The sequence below is a fragment of the Melospiza georgiana genome, chromosome 1 (genome assembly GCF_028018845.1).
Source record: "Melospiza georgiana isolate bMelGeo1 chromosome 1, bMelGeo1.pri, whole genome shotgun sequence".
Taxonomy (NCBI): Eukaryota; Metazoa; Chordata; class Aves; order Passeriformes; family Passerellidae; genus Melospiza; species Melospiza georgiana.
This window is the reverse complement of record NC_080430.1, coordinates 35,134,094-35,158,814: the sequence shown is the minus strand read 5'-3', so window position 1 is coordinate 35,158,814 and position 24,721 is coordinate 35,134,094. Positions and strand designations below refer to the sequence as shown.

General features: G+C 40.1%; 1 protein-coding gene across 2 annotated transcripts in view; it reads right to left on the bottom strand.

Annotated features, from left to right (window-relative positions):
- Positions 1-24,721, bottom strand: part of CREB5 (cAMP responsive element binding protein 5) — a 212,097-nt gene that overhangs the window by 41,661 nt on the left and 145,715 nt on the right. For both annotated transcript variants that reach the window (XM_058024075.1, XM_058024896.1), the window contains one exon: positions 24,352-24,462. In XM_058024075.1, coding sequence (XP_057880058.1) covers positions 24,352-24,462 — 111 coding nt within the window. The remainder of the gene's footprint in view (positions 1-24,351; positions 24,463-24,721) is intronic.

Sequence of the window (24,721 nt, the reverse complement as noted above, 5' to 3'; positions counted from 1 at the left end):
TTAGAGGACCACCCAGGTGAGGGCATTGCAGGCTCAGTGCCCACACACTCTGGCCCTGCCTCTGAAGCTGCCAGCAAAGATGCCAATTAGGGCCAGAAGGGATTTGGACACCTGTCTGCTCTGAGCCCAAATGAGACCACCAACTAATGCTTTACACACTCCAAAGCAGCTATCACTTTTCAACTTGACTTCTGTTGGCTGGATTTGAACTACTGACCTGGAAGCAAAAGGCTCATTTATGCTTGCGCTGCACAAGGCTGAATTCCTCCCCTCCACTTACTGATTCTCAGCCTTTCCTGTCCTGACAAAAACAGGCCACAGACATTTGGGAAAGAAGCAACAGCCACCAGAAAATATAATTAAAGCATAGCAAGACCAGGCTTTAAAATGCACATTAAGATAAAGAGAGGCTTTGGCAGGAGTGAGGGTGATGGGGGAGGGGGTGAGGGGATGCTAACAGGTGGCCAAAGGGAGGAGGAGGAGGAAAGAGAGGGAAGGGAAGCAGACAGTCTGCTCCTTCCGGCAGCCCTGAAGTTTCCCTTGCTTCCGCCCCATAATGTTTCCTTTGCTATAATAGATTCAGATGCAAGTTACACCAAAGAACAGAACTGGAAAGAAGCACAGGCATTGACTTTTGTGTGGCATTTACTGTGTGGCTTTCCTAGCTAGAAGCAGCTTCTGGCGCATGTCTAGCTTCCATAGACGGAATGTGGCTATTTGCAATGCTACCCAGATACTAGATTTTTGCCAACAGGTTCTCTGGACACCCTTTTTCTTTTGCAGGGTCTTTATACAATTATGGTTTTTAAGTTTGCTTCATTAATTCCCCTGCATTTATGCCATTTTACACTCTCCCCATCACCCAAGCTTGTACATCTCTCTCTCCCCCTCTCTCCCCTTCTCTCTCTTGTTGTGCTGCCACAATCCCAAACTCTCAGATGGGTCAGAGAGGCTAAAGGAAAGAGAATATTTTAGACCAGGACTGCCTAAGGACGGATGTCATTTTCAGCTTCAGTGCTCATAAGTAAGTTGGATGTTGCAGGGGCAGGATAAGCCGAAATTATTTTGGTGTTAGGGGGATTCATGGAGCAAAGATAAAAGAGCCTCTGAGCTACTTTTTCTGCAGGGAGAACCCACATGCACACTGTCCTGCTTGGCAACCTAGGGTCAACAAGGTTTTGGCACAGGCAACTAAAAAATGGCTAAAATTCAGGGAAAAGAGAATCTCCAGACTTTGCAGACTGCCTCACCAGCTCCTACCTGTTTTTCCTGCACTGCACAAAGATGAGGGTACTGAATGAGCTGAAAAGCCTTTCTACAATGTTTACAATATTATCTTGTTAACACTCGTGGCTCAACCCACTGCCCATGATGTGAGGTGAAAAAAAAAGTTAAAAAATATCCAGAATTGGTTAATAAACTCTGGTGTTGGCTTGATCAGAACTGAGCCTGCTGCAGCAGAACTGAGTGTCCTGTTTCTGAAACATCTAACGGCATATTGGTCTGATCCCAAGGTTATCAGCGGCTGACTGCGGGAAGGGTTTGATAAGTGAGATAGAAACAGGCTGCTCCAGTTAATCTGGGTTGGGAAGACTAGAGGGTTCATTGCTGCATCATGTGGCAAAGGCAATCAAGAGGGTGTTTCTGTTTCAGACAAATTTGTTGGAAATTCAGGGAGCTGTGCTGGGAAGCCAGAGCAGCAAGAGGCAGCGTGGGATGAAAAGAGAGCCCCGTTGGCTCCCATGCTAGGTGGTGAGACCAGGATGGACAGTCTCATTTGAAGCAGCAGCTGCTCCAAGTCTGCCCAGATTTGTGAGCTTGGAGAATCCTGTGGAAAAAGGGCGAGAAGGGCTTGCTCACTAGGCAGGATTTTCCAAGTTCTCAGAATTCTAATTATGATGGTGGGCGAGGGACGGCGATTTGCCAGTGTACCCTTGGCAACCTGTTCATATGGCCTTTCAAGTTAATGCAAGGAATAGGTAAAATATGAACTGGCACATAGATTTAGCGAATCTCACACTCCTTCAAACACTTCTTTACTATGTCACCCTCCCACTGCCCTTCAGATGCACACACTGGTTTATGCCATACTCTCTTTATATGAGAATTCCCACTAGGGACACAGGTGATGCCAATAGGAAGCCATCAGTCTTTATAAAGTTGAGTCATTTCTTTTGAAAATAATGAGAGGGGAAAAGCCCTTTGATGGGCCAAACACTGCTCCCCCTCATGCTGGCATAAATCCTGAACATCAGTGAATATTACAAAGGGACTGCTCAGGATTTACGCCACATAAGTCAAAGCAGAATGAGCCCTGAGAACTGTTTATTTTTATTTTTTTTTTTTAATGAAGGGGCCACCCTTCATTAAAATAAAATAAACCATATGGATTTTCACTTAAATTAGATGTGTAAAGAGGTCTCTGAAGAGTAGTTTGTAAAAGCAGAGGAAACTTATACTGTGCATCAGACCATAGAGCAGAGCCAGGAATGCATCTAGAGCCCTGCAAGAGGCATTCAGCGCTGCAGGCAGTGCCCACGGTGACTCTGGCTCAGGCAAAAGCACTGTATTCCTTTAAGCACAAGCTGGTGCACCATGTAGCACAGAGGCTGTAGATTCAGCTGTGTTCTTACCTCACTTTCCCTTCTGCAGTGACCTCACCCTGTTACAATGCCACTATTCATGCAGATGGGGTGGAAGACTGCATACAAAAGTTTCATTTAGGCACATAAACATGAATATTTAGCCTGTTTGATTAGAAACGAAAGTCAAATGCTTCTACTTTCTGCAATCTGCAAGAGACTTTTTATTTTTTAGTAATACTGATTTTACTGGCAAACATTGAAAAACAAGACAATGAACCACATGTAACAATTTCACTAATAACCATGTTAATATCCTTGTCCTAAGTGATGCCACAGCAGCTTTTCTTGCTTAAAACGATTAGCAAGAGAGGGAAATAGTGCACATGAAAACATCAAGAGTGGATAGAAGACTAATTCTTAAAAAACAGCCCTTAGTCTGATTCTCAGCAGGTGTAAACTGGTGTTGCTGAAGTAAATACAGCTCTATAGATACTACTTCCTTCTCGCTGAAACCTTAACCCCAAGTTGCTAGCACCATATATGCCATTTCACTAAGTGGTTAATATCTTTCTCTCTGTCACTTGCACCGTTTTTAACCATGCAGATAGTCATGAAAACTATAGAATTAATTTAGAATTACTCCACTGCTGAACTTGGTGAAGCTCAGGGTCTGAGTGCTTACTTACACCACCTGAATCAGCCGCCTGGCTGGGCGGTCTGCTGGTGCCACCAGAGAGCCATTCAGAGAACCTCACATTAGGCTGTAATTAGCTCTTAACCTAAGTGATCTATTAGCCCTGTTAGGAGCTCTGGTTCCTGATTTAGACAGGTGCCTCAAATCAGGCTATGTAAATAAACCCCAGATAGTTTCCTTACCTAGACCTGACATTCCACCAATTTCAAATGAAGATGAGCAATTAAATCATTTTGCACCCTGTTTTCTCTGCTCAGTGGTTCTCAGCCTCTGCTACCCCCACCCCATGTCACCATCACAGTGTTGATTCTGAACAGTTCCACGGAGTACAGTCATTTGTGTTGACTGCGTTTCATGTACTTGGATGGTTCCTACTACAGGACTTAGGTGGTCTGACTGAATTCTGCTGCCCATGGGTTTTCAGGAGCTTTTCATGGGCTGTACTTCTTCATACCAAGAGTTTCTATCACATGCTGGTATGTGTAAGTAATCACACAACACACATGGCAAGAGTAAATTGCAGCAAAATGGAGCTATCTACAGAAATTATGACACTGTTCACAGCTCCAGAATAAGAGCATTCCAGTTTTTCATGGCTGTCCAGTAACACTTAAAGTCTAAGTTCAAATAAACAGATCACAATTCACACACGTACTGCTTTCACCATGACAGCTATTCATGTGTGGCCTAAGCATAAACATATTTCAAGTAAAAGGAACCATTTAATTTGATTTGGGTAATTCTAGAGGTTGTTCCCATCACTGGATACATATTTTTTTTTGGCCCTCTTCAAAAGAGGCCTGATGCCTTTCTGTTCAGCTCACTTGTTGTGCTGTACGTGTGTTTGAAAATTCCTGCCCTCCTTCCAAGGCCAAGTTCCTGTCCATAGATGAGATTGTTCTCACTTCTCTTCCTTCTTCTTTGAAAGTTTCCTTAGTTGGCATCCTTCTTTGATTTTTTTTTTTTTGGTCTTCATCCTCCTCAACTTGTTAATAAAAAACAGAGGAGATGAATTTCTATCCTGTGAGCAGTTTGAGAAGGGACAGAACTGTCCACCACAGCTCAGGAACTGAGGTCTGTCAACACTCTAGGCGTTACTGGCCAACGCTGTCTACGGAATCAGCAAAATATTTTTCTCCTTCTCCATGCTCTCCCTCTTTGGTAATCTTTTATTCCCTTCCTAACCACAGTCTTGGATCCTTAGACAACCGCATGAACATCTGGAATTACCCCATCCATTACTGCCAAATCCCAATCTGGTGAACTGTTGCAGGTTCACGAGGACATTGCCCAGACCAAGGTAATAATAATGATATAAGTAAGATAATGGTTAGGTCCCAAATGAGACCTTGATATCCATGGAGTCCTCCTTTGGCATCCAGTGAAGACTGAGGCTGACAAAGGGTAAGCACCAATACAAAGTACCTTGTGAAAATTATCTCCCATGATTTACCTGCTAAATCACTGCTCTTCTGTCCTGCCTTTTCTGCATTTGCAGTTTTCCCACTCACTGTAAAGGAGGGACAGTTACTATGAGAAAAGGAAACAAACTTGGACCCTGCAAAGCAGATCTGAGAGGCAACTTTTGCTAGAAATTTGTTAGCCAGTTAATTAAACACATCATTACAGGAACTCCAATGGCGATTAATCTCAAACTGCTCACACTGATGATGTTTAGAATTTTACAAGCAATTTTGGTTGATAATTTACACAGACTCCTCCAGCTGTCCTGCTGAAGCAGGTCCACCAGTAGCACTTATGAATTCACATTTCTGGATGGATTATGGATCCCCCTTATTCCAGAACAGTGTCACAATAGTCTAATTTTGCTGTAATTTGCTCTCACCAGCTGTGTTGTGTGACCTCCTCATACACAGACACACATGATAATAACTTCTCTATTAGAAAGAGATAGAACCTCAAACCTCTCTTTTCCTTTCATATTTGCAGGGTATGCAGAGGGACACCTCAGCATGTGGTGTGTATTGCAAACCATCTTCTTCACTGGGTAGTGGGAAATATTCACACACATTTTGGCATCTGGTAAAGGTTTAGGAATTCCTCATCTTCCACCCAGAGAATCATCTTTCAAATTGAGATGAACTCTCAAAAGATGATAACTCTGACCCATAACACATTTTAAATGCTGCACTTGCAGAAAACTGATTGTTGCAAGATTCCACTGTGATGACTAAGCAAGTCACTAAGCAATGTTTGGAAGACCCTAAAAACTGCAAAAAAGAAAATTTTAGCATTGTTATTCAATGTAAATTCATCCCTGACAGATTAGATTTTACCCAGTGGCACTTTCAATTACATGCTTCAAATAAGGTTTTAATTTAGATTTAATAAGACAGTTATTGCATGCTAATTAAATATTAATGGATTATTAAAAACATATTTTCTGCAGGTCTAGCAATCCTGTATTAAGCACATCTATCTAAACCTGAATACACATGGTTTTAATCAGTCATTGGAATTAAGTTAAATATAATTGTTGGAAGTTGAAATATGTGATTGGACTCAAGAAGACAATTGCAGTATGTCTATTACACAAACATGGAATTGATGGAAGAATTAATAGGGAATAATTGCATTTGTCTGCTAAATAATGGTATTGATTTAAAAGTATTCAGGTCATACACATTAATTGTATTTAAAGAGAAAAAGGATATAGAAGAACAAATAGATCGCATTAACAGACTCATACAAAGGACTAGTCAATAAATTGCATTTATTTGAAAAATTATTCCCAACTAGAAGATATTTCATTTTTCTTACACACAGATTTTTGCTTAGAAGTAGTATAGTACACTTTTTATGTAGTGTCTGTTAACAAAAATATCTCTATGACTTGCCAAGAATGATGTCACATTTTTAGTCTTTGGCCAATTCCTTAGCCAATTGGAGTCTACTTCTGAAGCATGTAAAACTCTTTCAAAAAACCTGGCAGCCTCACTGAACACTTCTACACATATTGATGTATTAGGTACCCCTAGCAACCCAGTAAACAGAAAATAATCTGGAGATTTATCTTAGCTAATGAAATAATTTAGTAACTACAGGTATTTTAATTAGCATTGGTAAGGATGTCCTTAGAAACAATTTATTTAATGACCAATATGCTCTGTTGCTCTAGATCACAGAAGTCACTCTTACAGCGAAGTCCTTACCATGCCTGAGTCCATGCCAGGAGAATATGGGCAGCAGAGGAAGCCCTTGTTGTGACACCTGTAATTCCTCCTTGGAACTCTAGAATGATAAGAACTGAAGCAAACTATATGCACTGAAATTATTACCAGCTCTTTAGGACAATCTTATATTTCTCTGGACTATTGACACAAGCCTGCAAATATACAGAGATCAAGTCCATCTTTCTGCAATGCAGGGATTACCAGCATTTCTTAATCTATTCATAGTTTCTGCTCTTGGCAGGTCCCTCTGAAAATCTTTTGCAGAACGATCATCTTGGGAAGGGAATAATTTCCCTTTAGTTGCATCAGTGCAAAAGTGGAAATGAGGACTCTCACAGCAGGAGCCCCCTGTTAAATACCTTGGCACAAGATATGGCAACATAGCAGTCAAGAACTAATCACATGAAAAAGGAAAATTAATTTGGTGGTCTCCCTGCATGCGCCAGTTGTGAGTACTTTAAAGCTGCTTTCTGGGTCTGTGATACAGCAGCAGGACAACCTTTGGGGGAAAAAATAAAGGTGCTGCAAGCCAGACTGGAGGTACCTTGGCAGGGTCTGTGGGTAAACTTGCATTGCTCCTGCCAGCACTACAATTATTAGATGCTATCATCCCCTCGCATTCACCAGTACATGCAAACTTTTAAAACAAACAAGCAAATCAACCACACAATGAAGTAATGGGCTGTTTTGCATCCCTCCTGGCACGGATTCAACCTCATTCATCTGATAGCCACGCTACTGAAACCAAAGCACAGAAAACTCTAAGTCAAACAAATGAAAACGCATAGACTTATTCTTGTACTCACTCTCCCAGACAGCGCAGGAAAGGAGGGACAATACAGAACATTTGCAGCGGTATCTATGGGATGACAAGCACTTAAGACCATTCCACAGCACAAGCTCCCACCTAGCACTTGTGCCAAGTTTCAATGACATGCCTCAGTAACACGAATTGCTTACTGTTGGGCTTCATTTAACCATCCTGTTTCTAGCAGTTCTCTGAAATATGGCTTCTTCTCCCCGAGAATACAAAAGCCCAAGGTATGAGTTCATTGCTAAAGAACGAAAGCATCTCAGCAGCCCAGGCTGCCTGGTGATTTGCTGAGCTCCTCTGAGCCACTTGTGAGTTTTCTTCTAATTTAACTGTTAAGGTTTAAGCTAAAAAGAATCCACTCAGTGAAGCACTGTATCTGTGCAAGCATGACCCTAATCCAAGCCGGGAACAGCTCCCCAACAAGATTTTTTTGTTGTTAAACTGGGGAAAAGTAGTGCTCTTAAAACACTACAGTGTTTGCAGTAAAGACCGAGGCTATTAGGGTTTTGCAGAAATGCTGTGGTTTGGTCTCACCTTTAGAAGAGGTGCAACTGAAGTGCCTTTTTATGCTTTTTATGAATCACTAGACAGGCAACACGCTTTTTCCCACAGAAAGTCACATTTGCCTCAGTGCTCCAAAGCAATCTGTAAAACTTGCCTCTGTTGCTGACTAATTATTGCTGTTGAACAAATGTTTTTCTAATGCTTATATCTGAAGCCATCAGACAAACTATAATGTGTGACCAGCCTTTGTATTTGGTAATAGCCTAACGTGGCAGAGTCAGAATCCATTCATTAGCTCTGGCAGGCAGCTCCAGCCTTCTGTGCAAGGAGCAAAGATTAATGCAGACATTGTACTTAGGGTGGCCCTCATACTGCGAACCCCATGGTTTCAGCTTCATTTAAAAATCCAGAAATCCTTTTTTCTTTGCTGAGGAATTACACTATTAATGAAATAAAGCAGTGATATTCATAAAGAGACATTACAACTTAAGACATCCCCGATTTTTACTTTATTTACATATAAACTAGTATATTCCTCCTACTTAGTTTAAATTATATGCCACCAGCTATTTCCTGTCCTCCCAAATGCACAGGACAATTTTTATATTTAGATGTGATAGACAGGTGGGAAAGGAAATGAACCTACTTGGTAATGTAAATAACACCTGCATGCAAAATAATGCCATATTACCAGAAAACAATTCAGGCATTTAGGCATATCTTTTGCTCTATCTTCTTCACAATAAGCAATCTGGTTGTATAATGTACTTTTCACACATTTCTAGTTTGCATGACTTTAATGTTGTTAGTTAACAGTTTATTTCTGGCTTTTTGAGGTGGTTTAGTTGATGTCATTCTTTTCATCCTAAATATTTGTTCTTTATTGTAAATTTATCCTTGACACTTAAGCTCATTCTGATAGGGAAAGTAATTTAATAGAGCAATTTAAGACTTGGATCCTCAAGCTACTTGAGCATCTGCTTAATTAGACTCTGAAATCACAATATGAAGAAGCACAAACACTCACAAACTGTGAACTGGGATGTTTATTGTCTGGATTCTCTGTATTTTAATTTCATTCTATATCTGCCATATATTAGCCAGGAACAATATGTAAACACTAGTAGACATTACTTAAATTGAACTGTAAATACAACACAATTATTCTGAATTAAAGTTTAGTAGATTGTAAGGAAATTAGATTTCCTGAGAATACCATGCTTACACTACCCATGCCTTCTGAATGTGTTCATTTAGCTTAAAAGCAAAAAGGAGATGTCATATCTCTTGCAGAGCTTCTCAGTGACACCAGACAGACTGTCCAACACATGTTGAATAGCATTTTCTTTTATTGAAACAAGAGACTGAAAACTCCAGGTTTGAACCTCCAGGGAGGTTCAACTCCACTCCTCCCTCTTTATAGAAAATACATATTCTCAAAAGGGAAGGAAGGAAATTATCACAAAATTATGAGTTTGTCCATAATTTCTTAAATTATATGTTTTTCATAATTTCTTTATATGTGGGACTGATAAGCGTTACACTACTGTAATAAATTTACTTTTTCCTTTTCTTTCTTCAAAGCAAAAGAATTTAAATTTCAGTAACATTTATGGCCTCAGGGAATCTAGAGTTTCACTTACACAATGGTAGTGAGTTTGTACAGTCCAAGACATCCCAGGAAAGCCATGAATAAGTGTCATGATATCCTATTTCTCTACTGTGTATACTTCTCCATGTCATAGTAGCTTTGTTCCAAGTACACCTCATTTAGAGGTTCTCATTCCTTTGCACTCGGTTTGCATCCCTAGAAGTGTATCAGCAAAGCCCAGGGTCCTCTGATTGTCCTGCATGCACACCCTCAGCAGCCCCCTGTCCTGCCCATTGAGACTCACTCCATCCTAAAGAGCCTCCCCAGAGGGCAGGGAATCTTTCCATTGCTCAGGGCAGAATTAAGGCATTTGCAAGGCCAAAAAACCCCACACACCTCAGTGCTATCCAAGAATAATGCCTAAAGAAGTAATAGCTGTGTCTCCTGTGGCCACATGAGATGACATCATGGGTCCTTCCAGCCCCAGAGCTGCCGGTTCCCCTGGCCCTGCCGATTCAGAGGTCTTCCTGAACTGAACATACAAGTGATTTCTGCCCTCCAAACATCACCAAAGCCATTAATCATGACCTCATGGTAAACACATGGAGGAGAAAGAAAGAGAGTGGCAAACTTCACTTTTAAGTTTCTTTTACTTCTTCCAAGTATTTCTAATAGAGACACTTCTTCAGTGCCTACCTGTATATACATACGTGTTATTATAGAAAGGTAAGAGGACTGATCAAAATGCATCAAAAGCTGAGAAAGCTGTGCTTTCAAGTGGATGAGGTGTCAAAGCCTGCTGAGCATTTACACACTGTCAGAGCAGAGCCTGGAGCAGGGACTTGCTCAGGAGCAGAGACAGGAAGCAAAATGAATCTGGAAGGAACACATGTCTAGTGGAGTTCATAGAAAGGCTTTGTGCATGCCACGGGGCATCAATAATATACCTTTTGTTAGATATAATAAAGTCTTGGCAAAGACAGGTGATGACTCAGGAAGCACAAACAAATAGAGAGAGTCTCTGAAAAATTAAGGAAAACAACTGCTGCCAGTCTCAAGTTTAAAAGAAATATTACCAAATCAAAAGCAACATCTGGGTCTTCCCACCACCCCAGTTTAATTCTTACTGTGCTCCATTAGTGTTCAGCAAAGTCCAAAGGCCGTGAAAGACAGGCAGTTAGGAGCTCCCACCCCCAGACAGATGAGGGATCGTTTGTCCCCTAAGGAAGCTTCTGAATATAGAGCAGAAACACCCTCTGTGAAGTTTCCAGAGTGGAAACCAAAATATTTCTCTGAGGATATTTTTCCTCTGCTCTTGGGCTGGTAACCTGATGTGCACCTTCTCTCTTGCACTTGCTTCTCTGGGCCCTGGTGTGGTGGCAGCCTGTGTGGTTGCAGACCATGCAGAGGGTCCCAGGGCAGCCGGGGCTGCCTCACCTCGGGAGGCAAAGGCAGGCAAATCTGATTCACTCTGCGTTTTGAACAAACCCTTAACATGGACACAAGAAGCTACCTCATCCTAGCCAAGGGAACAGATTAGGCTGCTCAGCTCCCATCCTAAAAGCATGCTGGGCTGTGCCTTGACAAGAGGGCTCCAGCACACCGTGGGTGAGCACGGAGAGCCTGACGATCTGCGGGCGCTGACACAGGAGGCGTCACCCTTGCCTGCGCTGTTGGGTTTTGAGTTGCAAAAGGGTGTGGAGATGGCAGGCAATGTGGAAAGCAGTGGTCAGTGTTGGGCGTTCTTCATCTCATAAATGTTGCTAATGCATGGTACTGCAAGCAGTGTCACACACACGAAGCCAAAGACACCATTTCTCTATGTTCTGGAGGGGGCTTAAAGGGTTGCCGTAATTGGAAATGGGGCGTTTTATATTCATTTGAAGAAAACAACACCCATATTACTACTAACTTAGAGTCATCAAAAAGTAGTAGGCTACTAATATATCATAGTGACATGTCTCAGTAAAGCTTTGGAGACAGAGAGAAATGCCAGTGGAAGACAGGTTTTATGGTGGTGATGTACCTAGACCAAATCTATCCTTTGCAAAAACTGTGCTGACACCATTAAAGACACCCTAAGGATCAATTAGACTCATTACATTTTACATTACATAATGAGAGCTGTATAGGGGAATTCCTTACAGTTTTATTCCTACAGCCTCTAATATTAAATAGGATTTGTACATCTCTAAACTTAAATGAAGTTTCTAAAGCATTTCAAGGCATACATCACCTAGATTATGTAAAACTAGTTTATGAAATAGGTTTCCAAAACACAGATGCTTCACTGATATAAAACTAATTTATGAAACATGTTTCCAAAATGCAGATGCTTCAGTGTTTGGCTCAGGCAGTTTCCCCACATTTCTATCTGCTGTTAAACTGCAGTTGAATTCCCACTCAGGACAAGACTGCAGTTTCCACCTAGAAGTGAGCCCTAAGAGAGATGAGAACATAAAAGCTACTGAGACCTCGTGATCTCCAGAGAACAAAAATCTCTGTGGCCAATGATAAAATGAGCCATTCATACACTAAAAAATCTTTTTCCAGAAATGCAATATTCAGCTGTCTTCTCTTAGGTACCAGAAAAATAAAATTCAAGGCAAAGGACTTGTCCTTTCCACTGTGGATTAAACATAGGTAAAATGGAGCATATACAACAAAGCTGAAGACTGCCTGTACAGTTGCAAGTTCTGTGCTGCTTTCAAGCCACCAGAATAGAGCTCAGCTTGACATTGAAAATCTTTGTGGAGGTTGGTCATTCTATCATACTTGACAGATCATAAATCCAAGGCACTGTGCAGCCAGGCACAGAGTTGGTTTTTTTTCCAGGATGAGAACACATCTGAAACAACACTCTCAGACAGTATGGTATTATTTACTTACAGCTGAGCTTAGGAGATCGGGTGGCAGCCTCAGAAATTATCCCAATTATTTGAAATTGCAGTATAGTGTAAGAATTCTGTCAAAGGAGAGGACTGCAAGAGGCAGAGCAGGGAAAAAAACTAAGACGGCTTTTTGTTTTTTAATAAAGCAAAATGAACCAAGGCAAGCATTCAAAAATAAGTTACTGAAAACCATTTTATAAACTAGCTTTAAAATCTCTTAATAGCATTAGCTTACCTTTTGTTTTGTCTGAAGAAATATATATGAACCAATAATGTTCTCATGAGATTTCATTACTGAAAAGGCTCATTAGAAAAGGCATTAAAATACTAATTACCTCATAAACTATTTAGTTGTGTACCCACTGGGATAGTACTTACGAGTGCTCAAGCTCTTCATAGATCCAGCTAATCAATTAATGCTCATTACAATCAGAAAGAGTATGCAGACTGCAGCATGCAGGAGAAATAAATAAGTCAGAGGTTAGCAAAGAAAGTGATTTGGCTGTAATTGAGCCTTCCTTTGTAACAAAACTGTTGTCTGCTACGATTTAATTTTAATCAGCCTTTTTGGTGCTTCTGGTAATGTGACTCTTCTTGTCTCAAGAATCTCAGCCATTGTTATTTCTCCTCCAAGTGCATAATTTATTATGGGAGATACATCAGATGTACACAGAGATTCAAGTGGACAGGTAGAGTTTTCACTGATACCATGCTAACATTACCTGCTGGGTGTGTAAAAGCAGAGAAGGGCTTGGGGCAGTGTCCTGAGTGCCTTTCTGCATCAAAGAAGAGGAGCAGCCACAGAGACCTGGATGCACTGCTGGCTGTCCTGCAAAGCAAAGCCCAGCACCAGCCCCTGCCTACCCTACACCGAGGCTTGGGAAGGGTCAGGAGATGTCTGCTGGTGAGAACTGGGCCCTCATAGACTTTCACAAACACTGTGGGGGAAGGGGTCCTGCTTTAGTGCCTGCAGAGATGACACATTTGCTCCTTCATCTCAGGAGCACCAGGACTGTGGCCTGTCTCTCTTCGCTGGATATGGTGGCCCAGTATCAGCCCTGGAAGCACCTGGAACCTGAATAGAGCCTGAATAGAGCCTGTTGGGCTCCTCTCCTTCCCTTTTGCCTCAGCCTTTGCAGGGAGGCTCCTGGCACAGTGCTGTCACCATCGGTGTGGATATGGTCCATCACTTGTGATGGTAACATCCCACTGAGAAACAAAGGATGGAGGCGCCCCATGGCTTCAGGCAAATGGCATTTCCCAACTACGTGTGCATCATGGTTTCTCCTGTCCTGTAACTGGCAGGAGACTCACAGAATCTTAAGCAGATTTTTTTAAACAGAATTTAGAATCTGTTTAAAGACATCCAGGACTTAATCCTAGTTCCTTATCATATCTTCACACCTGCAACTCAAGAGAGCTTCACTTTTACTTCAGACCTGAAAAGTCCTTGCAGGAAGATCTTACAGGCTCCAGAGAAATGCATGTTCATGATTTTTTCACTATGAAGGGAACAAACCAAAGACGGGAGGAAGTTTAGGGTTACTTCATCCATCTGGTCATCCTCAGGCTGCAGGGACCGGGAGCCCTAGGGATAGCTTTCCTCCTTCCCTCCTGTAGGAGGAAAGAACATACTGGATGGGTACTACAAGTCATAGCTATGTTATTTGGATTTTTGTGGGCAGTATTAAACTAGCATCATGAGTCACATATACCAGCTTTACTAAGACTAGCATAAACACATATTGAATTTTAAGTGTAGTAGAAAAGGAAGTTTTAGTTTCTAAAAGCTTTAAATGAGATTAAGCTACCTTATTTTCTTATTTCTTATTTAAATGAAAGATTTCGGTATCCTTGAACAATCCCAGTAACCACAAATTTCACCAAAGGCAATTCATTTCTATTTTAATTTTCAATACTTATGTGGTTATATACCTTTTTTCACATAAACTCTATATTACCCCTGGGAACTCGGTATGCAAAAAATTCAAACATTGCTTGGATCAAGTTTCCAATCAAACTAATCCACCACTAACATGATTTAGAAGACTGACAAGCCTCACCAAATTCACATAGCTGAACAAATTGGGTTTTCTTTGTGCAAATGGTAGCCACCCTAAGTGTGAGCAAGTGTTCTTTGGATAACACACATGGATTTTCAGACATTTATTTTTCTTCAGCATTCTAAAGTATTTCAGGAAAAGTGGTTTCTAAACAGAAGATAAGGTAATATGCAAATAAATAGATGGAGAAAGTTACCCAAACAGGCCTAGATAAGATTATGCTTGCATAGCAAAATTGCATGGAATGGAGGAGGAAAGAAAACCACCATAACCACAGGAAAGAAATATGGATATGTGCACAAATATTCACAAGTTCAAACATCTGACCAATAAACCTAGGGCTCTTCAGACTGCTAGCTCTTACTATCACCTACAACAGCCTCTAGTTTAAATGAAGAACTAAAAACCCCAGATTTTGTACACATCCATACATTAATGTTTTGGCAGTATTTTTTAATTTAATATAATTCCCGGAAGATGAAGTTAGAGCAGTATCTGTTACAAACCTCCAAATAAATAGTTTTCTCTCTGACATAGTCACACAGTTGCACACCAACAGCAGCCTGCAGAGCCTGCAGAGCAGCTGCACACGTCCATTAGATGGAAAGCAGATCAGGAGTTCCCCCACCCCTACCCTGGGTATCTCCTGGCTGCTTTGTTGGCAGCCAAAACAACGTTCACGCTTAACCTCACGCTAAAGAGCCTCTGTTAACAGTCAGGGAACACAGTCCATCCTCTTCACATATATTTCTCCTGAACCACAAGCAGCACATAAAGCAGACTCTAGTCAAATCCAGTAATGATGCTAGGTATTTTGGGAAGAAAAAAAAAAACCTAAAAAGTTGGCACAGTAAGGCGAATGTCATACTTCAGTGTATAGTGGTGTTCTGTCAGAAGCCAGACATATTAAAAATATTTACATAATTTAAAATAATTTGTACAGGTCTAGTAAAGTCTATTTTAGGCTTTGGGCTTTAATAAAAGTTTAAACATTTGCTAGATCCCATTGGAGTTCATGTATAACCTTGGCATTTAAGGGCAGTATTGAGGATATGCCATTACTAAACTTTTCATATTAGTATGAGTGTGAACTGAAATACCAAAATAAAAAGATAACAATATTTCTCGTGACTTGCAAACAGTCCGGGACTTTATATGTATTTCCAGATGGGAAACTAAAAATGTACTCTATGTTTGCACGTGTATATTCAAAGGTGGCTTGTAGTCTAATTTAAACATTCCAGAATAATGTGACCTAAATATAACAACATGAATCATCCATCACTTTCAAAGAAATATCTGGCAATTTTTCATTATGAATCACTAGGGACAGATACCAATACCTGTCACAAAATTGCTGGTGGTTGTCTGGTATGATGAATCAATTATAAAAGTCATCTGGTATTATTCTGGGGATTAGAGAAAATAATGTATCCTTAAATATTATGTAATGAACACCTACAGGAAGCTGAGTTGAAAAGTGAAGTCAGATAAAGTTCATATGAGATTCTGGAGCAGTTGTCAAAACACCAATGTGCAAGAATAAGAGGCAAATACGTATTAAATATTTAGTGCATAAAATGCTATGAATAACCTTCCCACATATGCTCTGTAGTCAGAATGCATGTAGTCTGCAGAACATTCTGTAAAATACAGAATATGAATTCTAAACAAAAAAAATTAAAACCAAAATAAACAAAATGCTTACCTGGCAGTATCAAATTCTGGAAGGGCCAAATCTCACCTAAAGGAAATTCTGAAATTCAGAAGTATAAACTAGGTCCAGAGATGATACAAAAAAAACATATAACTCATTTGAAGTCGACTCATCCAAGTTTACAGCTGAGGATCAGTGCTAAATTAGAAAAGTAATCTTTGACTATACTAAAATTCTTGACTCTGATATTATAAAAGTAGAGGATTATGAAATTCTATTTTAAGTTGCTTGTGGGGCTTGTCTCCTTTCTCAGCACTCATTTTGGAAAACTAAAATGGAGAGGAGAGGAGTTATAGTGAAAAAGTGGACGTTTGATTTTAAATAATTTCCAGTAAACTGAATAACAAAACTGCAGAAATCCTGTCTACTGTTTGCTATTTTACAAGAGCTTTTTTTTTTCTTAATGACATAATTTTAAGACCAAGCTTTCATGAATGAAAATATATATCACAAAGATACCAATCCTAAATTAAAGTTCTTCCCCACTAATATTGTCACTAAATGAAGAATCTGATATTATCTTAAAGTAAGATTTGTGGAACATTTTTTCAATATGAAAAACAGTTGGTTTCATTGTGATTTTAATATAAAAAATGGGAGGAAAAAAAGGTACACTCATAACTAGAAGAGGAAGTTTTTGCATAAATTGAGTTCTGTTCCTAAAGAACCTGACAGTTTTTTAGTCAAATCTTCATGCTAGTTCACCTTCAGCTGGCCAAATGTTCCCCCTGCCTCTGCAATATTCCAGCAATGTCCAGTATTTCATTGTCTTCTTTGTAATGTAAATTCCTTGAAATGAAGGGGACTATCTAAAGCAGAGTAACTTGGATGTGCCCACATTGCCAGAGCCAGTCCTCAGCACGTGAGCAACTAAAGGAGTAAAGGCAGCTCAGGTGCCCTGGGGGGACACCCCATAAAGGGGGCTGTGCAGCAGTCAGAATAAAGGGGATGCAGAGTGCAGAGGACACAACAACCTATGCTGCATCCCATGCAGTCTGACTACAGAGCACATTTGGGAAGATTATTTATAGCATTTTATACACTAAAAGCTCAGATAAACTTTACTGGCCAGCAATTTGCTGGTAAAAACCAGAGCTGAGCATAGTTTGCTGCGTGTTTCCAGGGCGGGAGACCCAGCCTGTCCCAGTTTTTAAATTACCTCCTCTGAACATAAATGAGGAGTTGCCCTAATGAACATCTGGAGAACAGTGCACATCCTTCCCCGCACTAAGTGTCACCGGCCATATCTGACAGAACAAACAACAAATGCTGTGAATGTTCCCTCGGACTGCACACAGCTTTTAGCAGGGTTTCAAACACGTCTGTGATCTTACAAGGAGCTCTGCAGGGGTTTTCTTTAGTCCTGGTTTGGATATGGTTGACATTATGTGAAAGTAAGTGCTCTCCCGAGATTTCAGTGAAAGCCACGATGCCAGGGAAGCTGATCTCACAAGGCTTCCATCATCTCAGATGACAGAAGTCTCAGAAGATCAGTTAATTTTTGTCATTCTGAGCCAAAATCTCATCAGTAAAGTTCGGGAAATTTCAGGGGCATTAAATCCAAACACAAAGCACCACCTTCATTCAGATTTGAGTCCTAAATTTGAGCCTGTACTCCCTGTAAGCTCGAAGAGTTCAGTCTCCTCATTCTTCCACTAGTCATGAAAAAACAGTGTATTTCAACAATTATATTGATATTACCAACATTAATATTAAGGTGAAAAAAAAAATGTACATAAATTTTTCTCAGACAGAAATTGTGTTTTCTGGAACTGGCAGCCAGAAATTCTTCTGTGCTTGTTTCAGCTCTTCCACTGACAAATTGTGTGGCCTCTTGTGAGTCACTTCAATTTTCTCTCTCAGTTCAACAGTTTGAAATTATTTATTTCACAGGAAGACTACCATAATTAATAAACTGCTTCATTAGCTACTGCATAGTTTTTAGAAAATAATTTTTAAGCCTGTCCATAAAGAAGAAATTTATTGCCATGAGGATTTTTTTTCCAGCTCTTGTGTCTCAGTGGTTAAAATACGGGCCTGGTAAAGTGTGCAAAACCATCTCCCCCAGTCACTTGTCATGAGATGCACTAGCACATCCCAATCAAATGCTGGGCTTAATGTGCAACAGCCTGAAGCTCAAAACAATTTCTATTATTTGTGGATCTTGCAAAAATCCTGGAAAATGAAAGCTGTACATATTCCAAGAAAGAGACTGAAATACATCTGCGTGAAGCAGAACTTCCCTGTAACGCAACCACGTTTTTATTTTCACAGTTTCCCTCCCTGGCTTCACTACCATGAGGGCTTGCTTTTACTTGCACCAGCACCCACTGACACACAACTTTCCACAAACAAAACCTTTTCTGTAAGGGACAGTTGTGCACCAAACAAATTACCCCTACATATATGGATGTATCAGACTTAAGTTTCAAAACCTTATGACACACAAAAGCCAACAGTTCATCTGTTGAGCTAGATGATAGCCACAGCAAGCAAATACTGGGATTGTATTTCAGTTATTGCTATGGTTACAAAATCAGGGTGGACACTGGGGAGAAAAGGAGAAAGAGAAACAAATCTACAAAGACAGTAAATCCTCTAAGGAAAGAGGGTGGTGGAGAAACAGGGAGAAAGAGACAGGGTGAGGGCTGGTGGGTGGGGGAGAAAGCGAGGTCACTTTAACACCCAGCTGAATCAAGGCAAACAAAATAATAAAAATCCAAGTTCTTCTAGGGAAATAGTGCTGATAAGATCACCACAGGATAAAGTGACACAAAGAAAGAAAAATGCAAGGAATTGTTACAACTTGTGCCTGTGAGAGGCAACACAATTCATATCCACTCGGGAGAAACAAGATCAGATATTCGGCACATATTCGCAGCAGCTCTAAGTAACTAAGCTGCCTTGCTTCTCCAGTGAACTTACTGAGTCACTGACAGCTTAAGAACTAGTTCCTACCCAGTCTAGTACATAATCCAGAATTTAGGCATGATGGGTACAAGGTCCTGTTTCAGTAAACAAACCAGAATATGATTATCTTCACCTATCACAATAATACCTTAATCCACAGCAAGGCACGCTGTCTGCAGGCAAAGCCCAGGAATGGTTTTAAAGCACAGATCAGGAGCACACTGCCTTTGAGGGCTTAAAAACATAAGCACAAATATAACAGGAGATACAGTTTCAGAATAGTTAGTTTTGTCAACAGTTGCAGAAGCACTGTGGGTTTTAACTTTATACAACAGTTCTTTCTGTGAAAACACTTCTCAGTTACTGATACAGGAAATTTCATCACGACTCTGTTTTTTATTTGGAAGACGTTGCTTTGCACTTTTTTTTTTCTCTTATGCTGCTTTCATTTCTTTATTGTGAAGTACAAGATGAGCAATTGCTGTTGAAAGTTCTGCAGAGATGCAACATTTTTCTTTCTGCTCAGCAGTCCAGAACTCATGCAAAGGAAAGCCTTCTGGCCCTAAAGCACTATGTGCTGTTCTACTAAAGTGATTCCATTCCCAGACAGCTTGATAGGAAAACATAGACTTCAAACCGTTTATTTTGTTCAACAAAGTATCTTCAGTCACAAAGTGTGAAGTATCTAAACCTAGAGTTCAGTGGCTCTGGACTGCCTATGTCAGCCCCTTGCCTGAAATCAGCATGGAAACCTTGCAAACCTGGGCCCAGAGCAGGAATCCAGAGGGATGTCCTTCCCAAGGCCACCAGCTGTCCCAGCCACCACTGTTTGGGCAGCACTCTTTGCTTCCACATCCAAGAGCTGCTGCAATGGCTGAGCCAAACACCAAAGCAGGGCTGGGGTGAGAGCTTCCTCCAGCTGCTTCTCTCTTTATGCTGGTTGCACCATCACGGGCACAGGTTATTTGTAAAACAAAATGTTATTTGTAAAACAAGGAGCAGCAGATGACTCCATCCAAACTCAGACCATAATCTGCACCTGATGGAAGCCCTGGACCTTTGTGGCCAAGCCTTTCCCATTGGCTGGCTGTTGTGTTCCTGCAGATAGGGAGACGTGCTTGTCTTAGAGCCATACAAAACGCAGCCAGGTCTCTGCAGACAGCTTGGCCTTTCCTCTGGGATGGAGAGCTGAGTGATGCTTGCACTGGGATTTACACAGCCACCAGTAGGATCTGGGCCCTTACCTCTAATTAAGTTGAATAAAAATTAGTGCTGATGACACTGCAATTTCTTTCACTTCTCTCCTCCTCTGCCAAAGCTGTCCAGCATTCTTAGGTATATTAGGAGGTTTGGTTATTTTACCATTATAATTAGGAACATGTGCTCTACCAATTTATTACTTTTATTTTCTGGTTATGTTTTCACTCTTTCATCTGACAGACACTTTCAATTTTCTTTTTTTTTTTTTTTTTTGCTGGCTTTTTTTTTTTTTTTTTTTTTTTTTTGCTGTTCAGCCTAGTAAAGCTTACAAGTCAAAAGCAACAGCCCACAGTCCTATGTTTCTGATACAGAAATAATATATTTCCTTTTCTAAAGAAACATACACCTTCTGTCAGGATTACAGGCACAGCCAAGCTACACATATAACATTTAATTTAAATTTTATAAAACTACATCTTGAGCAAGTGGCAGACAGAAATTGTAAAAGAAAAAATTAATAGATTAAATTGAGAACTGTGTTTTTAAGTTCATTGCCAGTCTGCTTTTTATATCTTTTTTCAGAGGCCATAAATTTCTGCAGGTAAAGATCAATGCCGTGCAAAATTCAGATAGAAAGGCATCAGCTCCATGAAAAAGACCTGCTCTCACACAGGCTTCCAGTGGTTCAGTGCATGCTATTTATCTTGCACTCCAGTAATCCACGCAGTATTGCACTTCCGAGTTCTAAAACCTCCAGCACTCTGAAAGTGCAGAACCAAGCTAGGTGTAGGCAGTATATTAAGGCAGAGGCACTGCCAACAGCTCCAACTCCATAATACCTTCTTCCTACTGAACCACATGTTAATGTGCTACACGTGCGACTCTGCATGTTTTTGCCATATTTTTACCACGTACACTAAGGAGCTATATGTTTCCTCCTCTTTCCAGTGCAATATATTTCAATATAAAATCAATGTGTGTTTTTGGTGGGCAGCATAAGAGTTTTACCTACTCGGCTGTGAATCTAAGAAGAAAGCAGTATTGATTTAGATGTTCACTTATTCATTTACTAGGACAGTTTTAAAGCATTAGGTGATAACCTAATTGAGAGGCATAGTGTGAGGGAAACTGAGATTGCTGTGATAAATTAAATCAGTTCTGGGATGTCATCTACAATACCTTAATACTTGATGGAATGTTCTCATGAAAAAAATTAAACAAGGAAGCAAGCACCTTGGGTGGCAGAGTGTGGCTTTCCATAAATGCCAGGTGATACTAGGTGATTAAAATATGTATTGCTTATTATAGAAACATCACATTTATGCCACACATATTCTATATTTATGTGCAGATCTGCTTGTATATCAGACAATGTATATATTTATCAGACTGGCTTCTATTTCCCACATATAAACCAATTATGAAACAATCAAGGGTGTGAATCTTTTGCCATCTATCAGCTTTCTTTAAAAAACCTGGCATCACATAGCATCCCTACATATATTATTTATTCATATGCATTTTACAGTGGTAAGTCAAGTCACATGTGTCACCAAACAGTGTTATGACTGCTGCATGCCAAACTGTGCTTGCATTGCTCAGGTACATGCTGCCATGAGGCCAGAAGATCTGGTCTCACATCTGGGTCTCACATTTAGAGGAACCTATCCCACATTCTCTCCCGCAGGCCTCCCAAAAGTGCTGATACTCCCATGGATTTGGGCACCTGGTGAGTCAGGCCCAAAGCCCCCTGGACTTCTCCAGTTACTTCAGTCACTAGCTACAAGCATCTTAGATGACTCTCTCTGGTGTTTGACACATCCATTCTTCTCGGGGTGGGCCAGCCAAAGAGGGCATAGGCAATGCTGAATGCACCGGCAGTAATAGCACTAGCAGAATCCAGGGAAATCTGAAATTCTTTCCTAATGCAGGACACAGTCTGATAAGGTACTAAGCATCCTGACTTTTAACTTTTGACTTTTAACTAAGTCACCAGAGTATGTGAAAGCATGAGGCAAAGCAAAACAGTTAACAATAAGAACAAATATCCCTGTAACACAGATTATTCTGATTTAAAATCCATGAATTTGCATGTAAGAAATAATTTTGCTGTGAAAATTTTCTACACTTTTACTACTTTGTATTCAGGTAGAGTATTTTTAATAGATTCATATTCCTCAAAGCAGTGACTAAATGTAGAAGCTTTTTACATTGCATGTGTGTTCATACAGAAACAAAATATAAAATTAGAATATAGAAATATAAAATATTTTTAAAACCACAAACCTGCATTTGAAAATAGGAAAAGTCCTGGAACTCTGAGTAATACCTCTTGAGAGTTAATGTGTGCAGATTTTTTTCTACCCTTGGAAGAGTGGCAGAAGTAAAGGCTCTGCTTGTTCACTACACCACATTTTGGAACTGATAGCAATTTATTCATACATTAAAATGCCTTCATATATTAGATTTAGGGAGAAAACCTGCTCACCCAGATTAAAAGGTAATTTGTATTAAAATACAGTTTCAGTTATTAAAGCACAGAATTCTCACCATATGCACCAATAATTTAATCTTGTTCTTAAGTAGCCTCACACTACCAGTAAAAAGGAGGCAGGGGGTGTGGGGAGAGAGTAAACTACAGAACCCTTAGTCCCCAAAACACATGCCAGTTTTGGATTTATTCAGCCAAGGAGTATTTAGCTTGGCTCAACTACACTTGCATTGAAAAAACACTTGCCTATTCCAAAAAGTTTTTAATAAGCTCTGCTGCAGATGCTGTTGCCATTTGGCATGTCACTGTCACTGTGTGGTACAGCAGAGAGAACTCTCGACCACAGGTTTTCCTTGGCTGGAGGAGCCAGCATTTTTGGCTATCCTTCTTCTTCTGGCCAAATGGCTGCATGTTTACAGAATGTGGTTTTAGAAAGAGTGTTAACAGAGGTTGGGTTAACAGCCTAACCCAGACCAACAGTGAGGCAAAGGCATGACCTACCCAACCTAAGAAAACAGAGGTAGAATAAACTTGTATATGTTGTTGCTCTTAACCTAGAGTCTCCTGTATGTACTATACCTATAGACAAGTAGATATTTTTCTTTGCCTTGGGATGGATGACAACAATTTTAAAAGCTGCACCAGTCATGAAAAGTAGAAATATGCAAAAATATGTGGTTGCTTAATCTTTGTCAGCTTGATTTCATTCTCTCACTTATGACAATTTTACCTTGGCAAAATGCCACTGAAAAATGTTCAATGAAGTTAATCCTCATTTTCACTATGATGAGGTATATTGAGATGATAAAAGCCCTACAGAGTTAAAACTAAAAACTTCTGTCTTCATATTTCCATTAGACAGCAGCAAATGGCAATTCTGAAACTTAAAATCTAAAGTATTTCTACATCAATAACTTGATTCCAAGGATATTAGTCCCAAATACCTCCACAAGAGTGTATATAAAGCTGGGGAAAACTTATATATGTCCACTTGTAGTTTAGTTTAAGAACATTAATCCTATATCAGTACATATGCCTGAAAAGCCTGGACCTTTTAAGATGTAGAACAACTGTAAAAAACAATTTTGTTTTTTTATTATGACATTTGACTCATATAAATAAATTACATTTGTCCAAATTCTGACAGTTCTTTTTGATGGGAACACAGAAAAAGAAAATAACCCAGAGATAGATAGATAGATAGATAGATAGATAGATAGATAGATAGATAGATAGATAGAAATAGGTATTATTTTGTATGCTTCTCTGACACACCATGCTTCTGTCTGGAAGGAACAAGGGCTCTGCAGCACACACTTTATACTGCACTCTTTATTAACTAACAATTTTCTTTAGATCAAGTTGCGGAGCACAGACACCATTAGAGAAACAACCAGGCCATTTCCTTAAATTCTACTGATCTGCACCAAAAATCCCATTTAGCACAGTATGGATCAGATAGTTCACCTTCAGTTCCCTCTCACCGAGAGATCAGTTAGGACTAAGAACAACTTGAAAGTTCAGAGACACAAAGGCAATTTACTGCAGCATATTAAAAAAGAGTATAACATATGACTAAGAATGAAGTAAGCAGTGTCTGGCTACATCCCCTCCCCCCTTCCCCCCCACTGTCTGGATAATTGGTATGCAACAGCAATATGAGAAAATACAGTAATTTTAAAAAATTCTCTTTTTACCATTTTGGCTTCTGAATGCATTGGGGGAACTTGAGGTGAAGCACACGGATTATTGAGGTTCGGCCCTTGCATCCCCATGATGTTGGAGTTCATTGACATTTGTCGCTCCATCTTTTAAAAGAAACAAAAAAAAGCTTTGAAAACATCTGGAGACACTTGCAAGAATTTACTCTCGGTTTCTATTTAAATGGACTCAGCTTTATTTCTTCAAGTCATGACTGGGAAAATAACAATCTGTGTCATGAATTGAATATGTGTATGCTCGTAGGCGTGTGTTTCATCAGAATCGGCCCTGAAAACTCACAGCCAATTATAAAGAAAGGGTTTCTTTAATAAACAAATGTAGCAGCCACCCAGGTTTGCGCTTTTT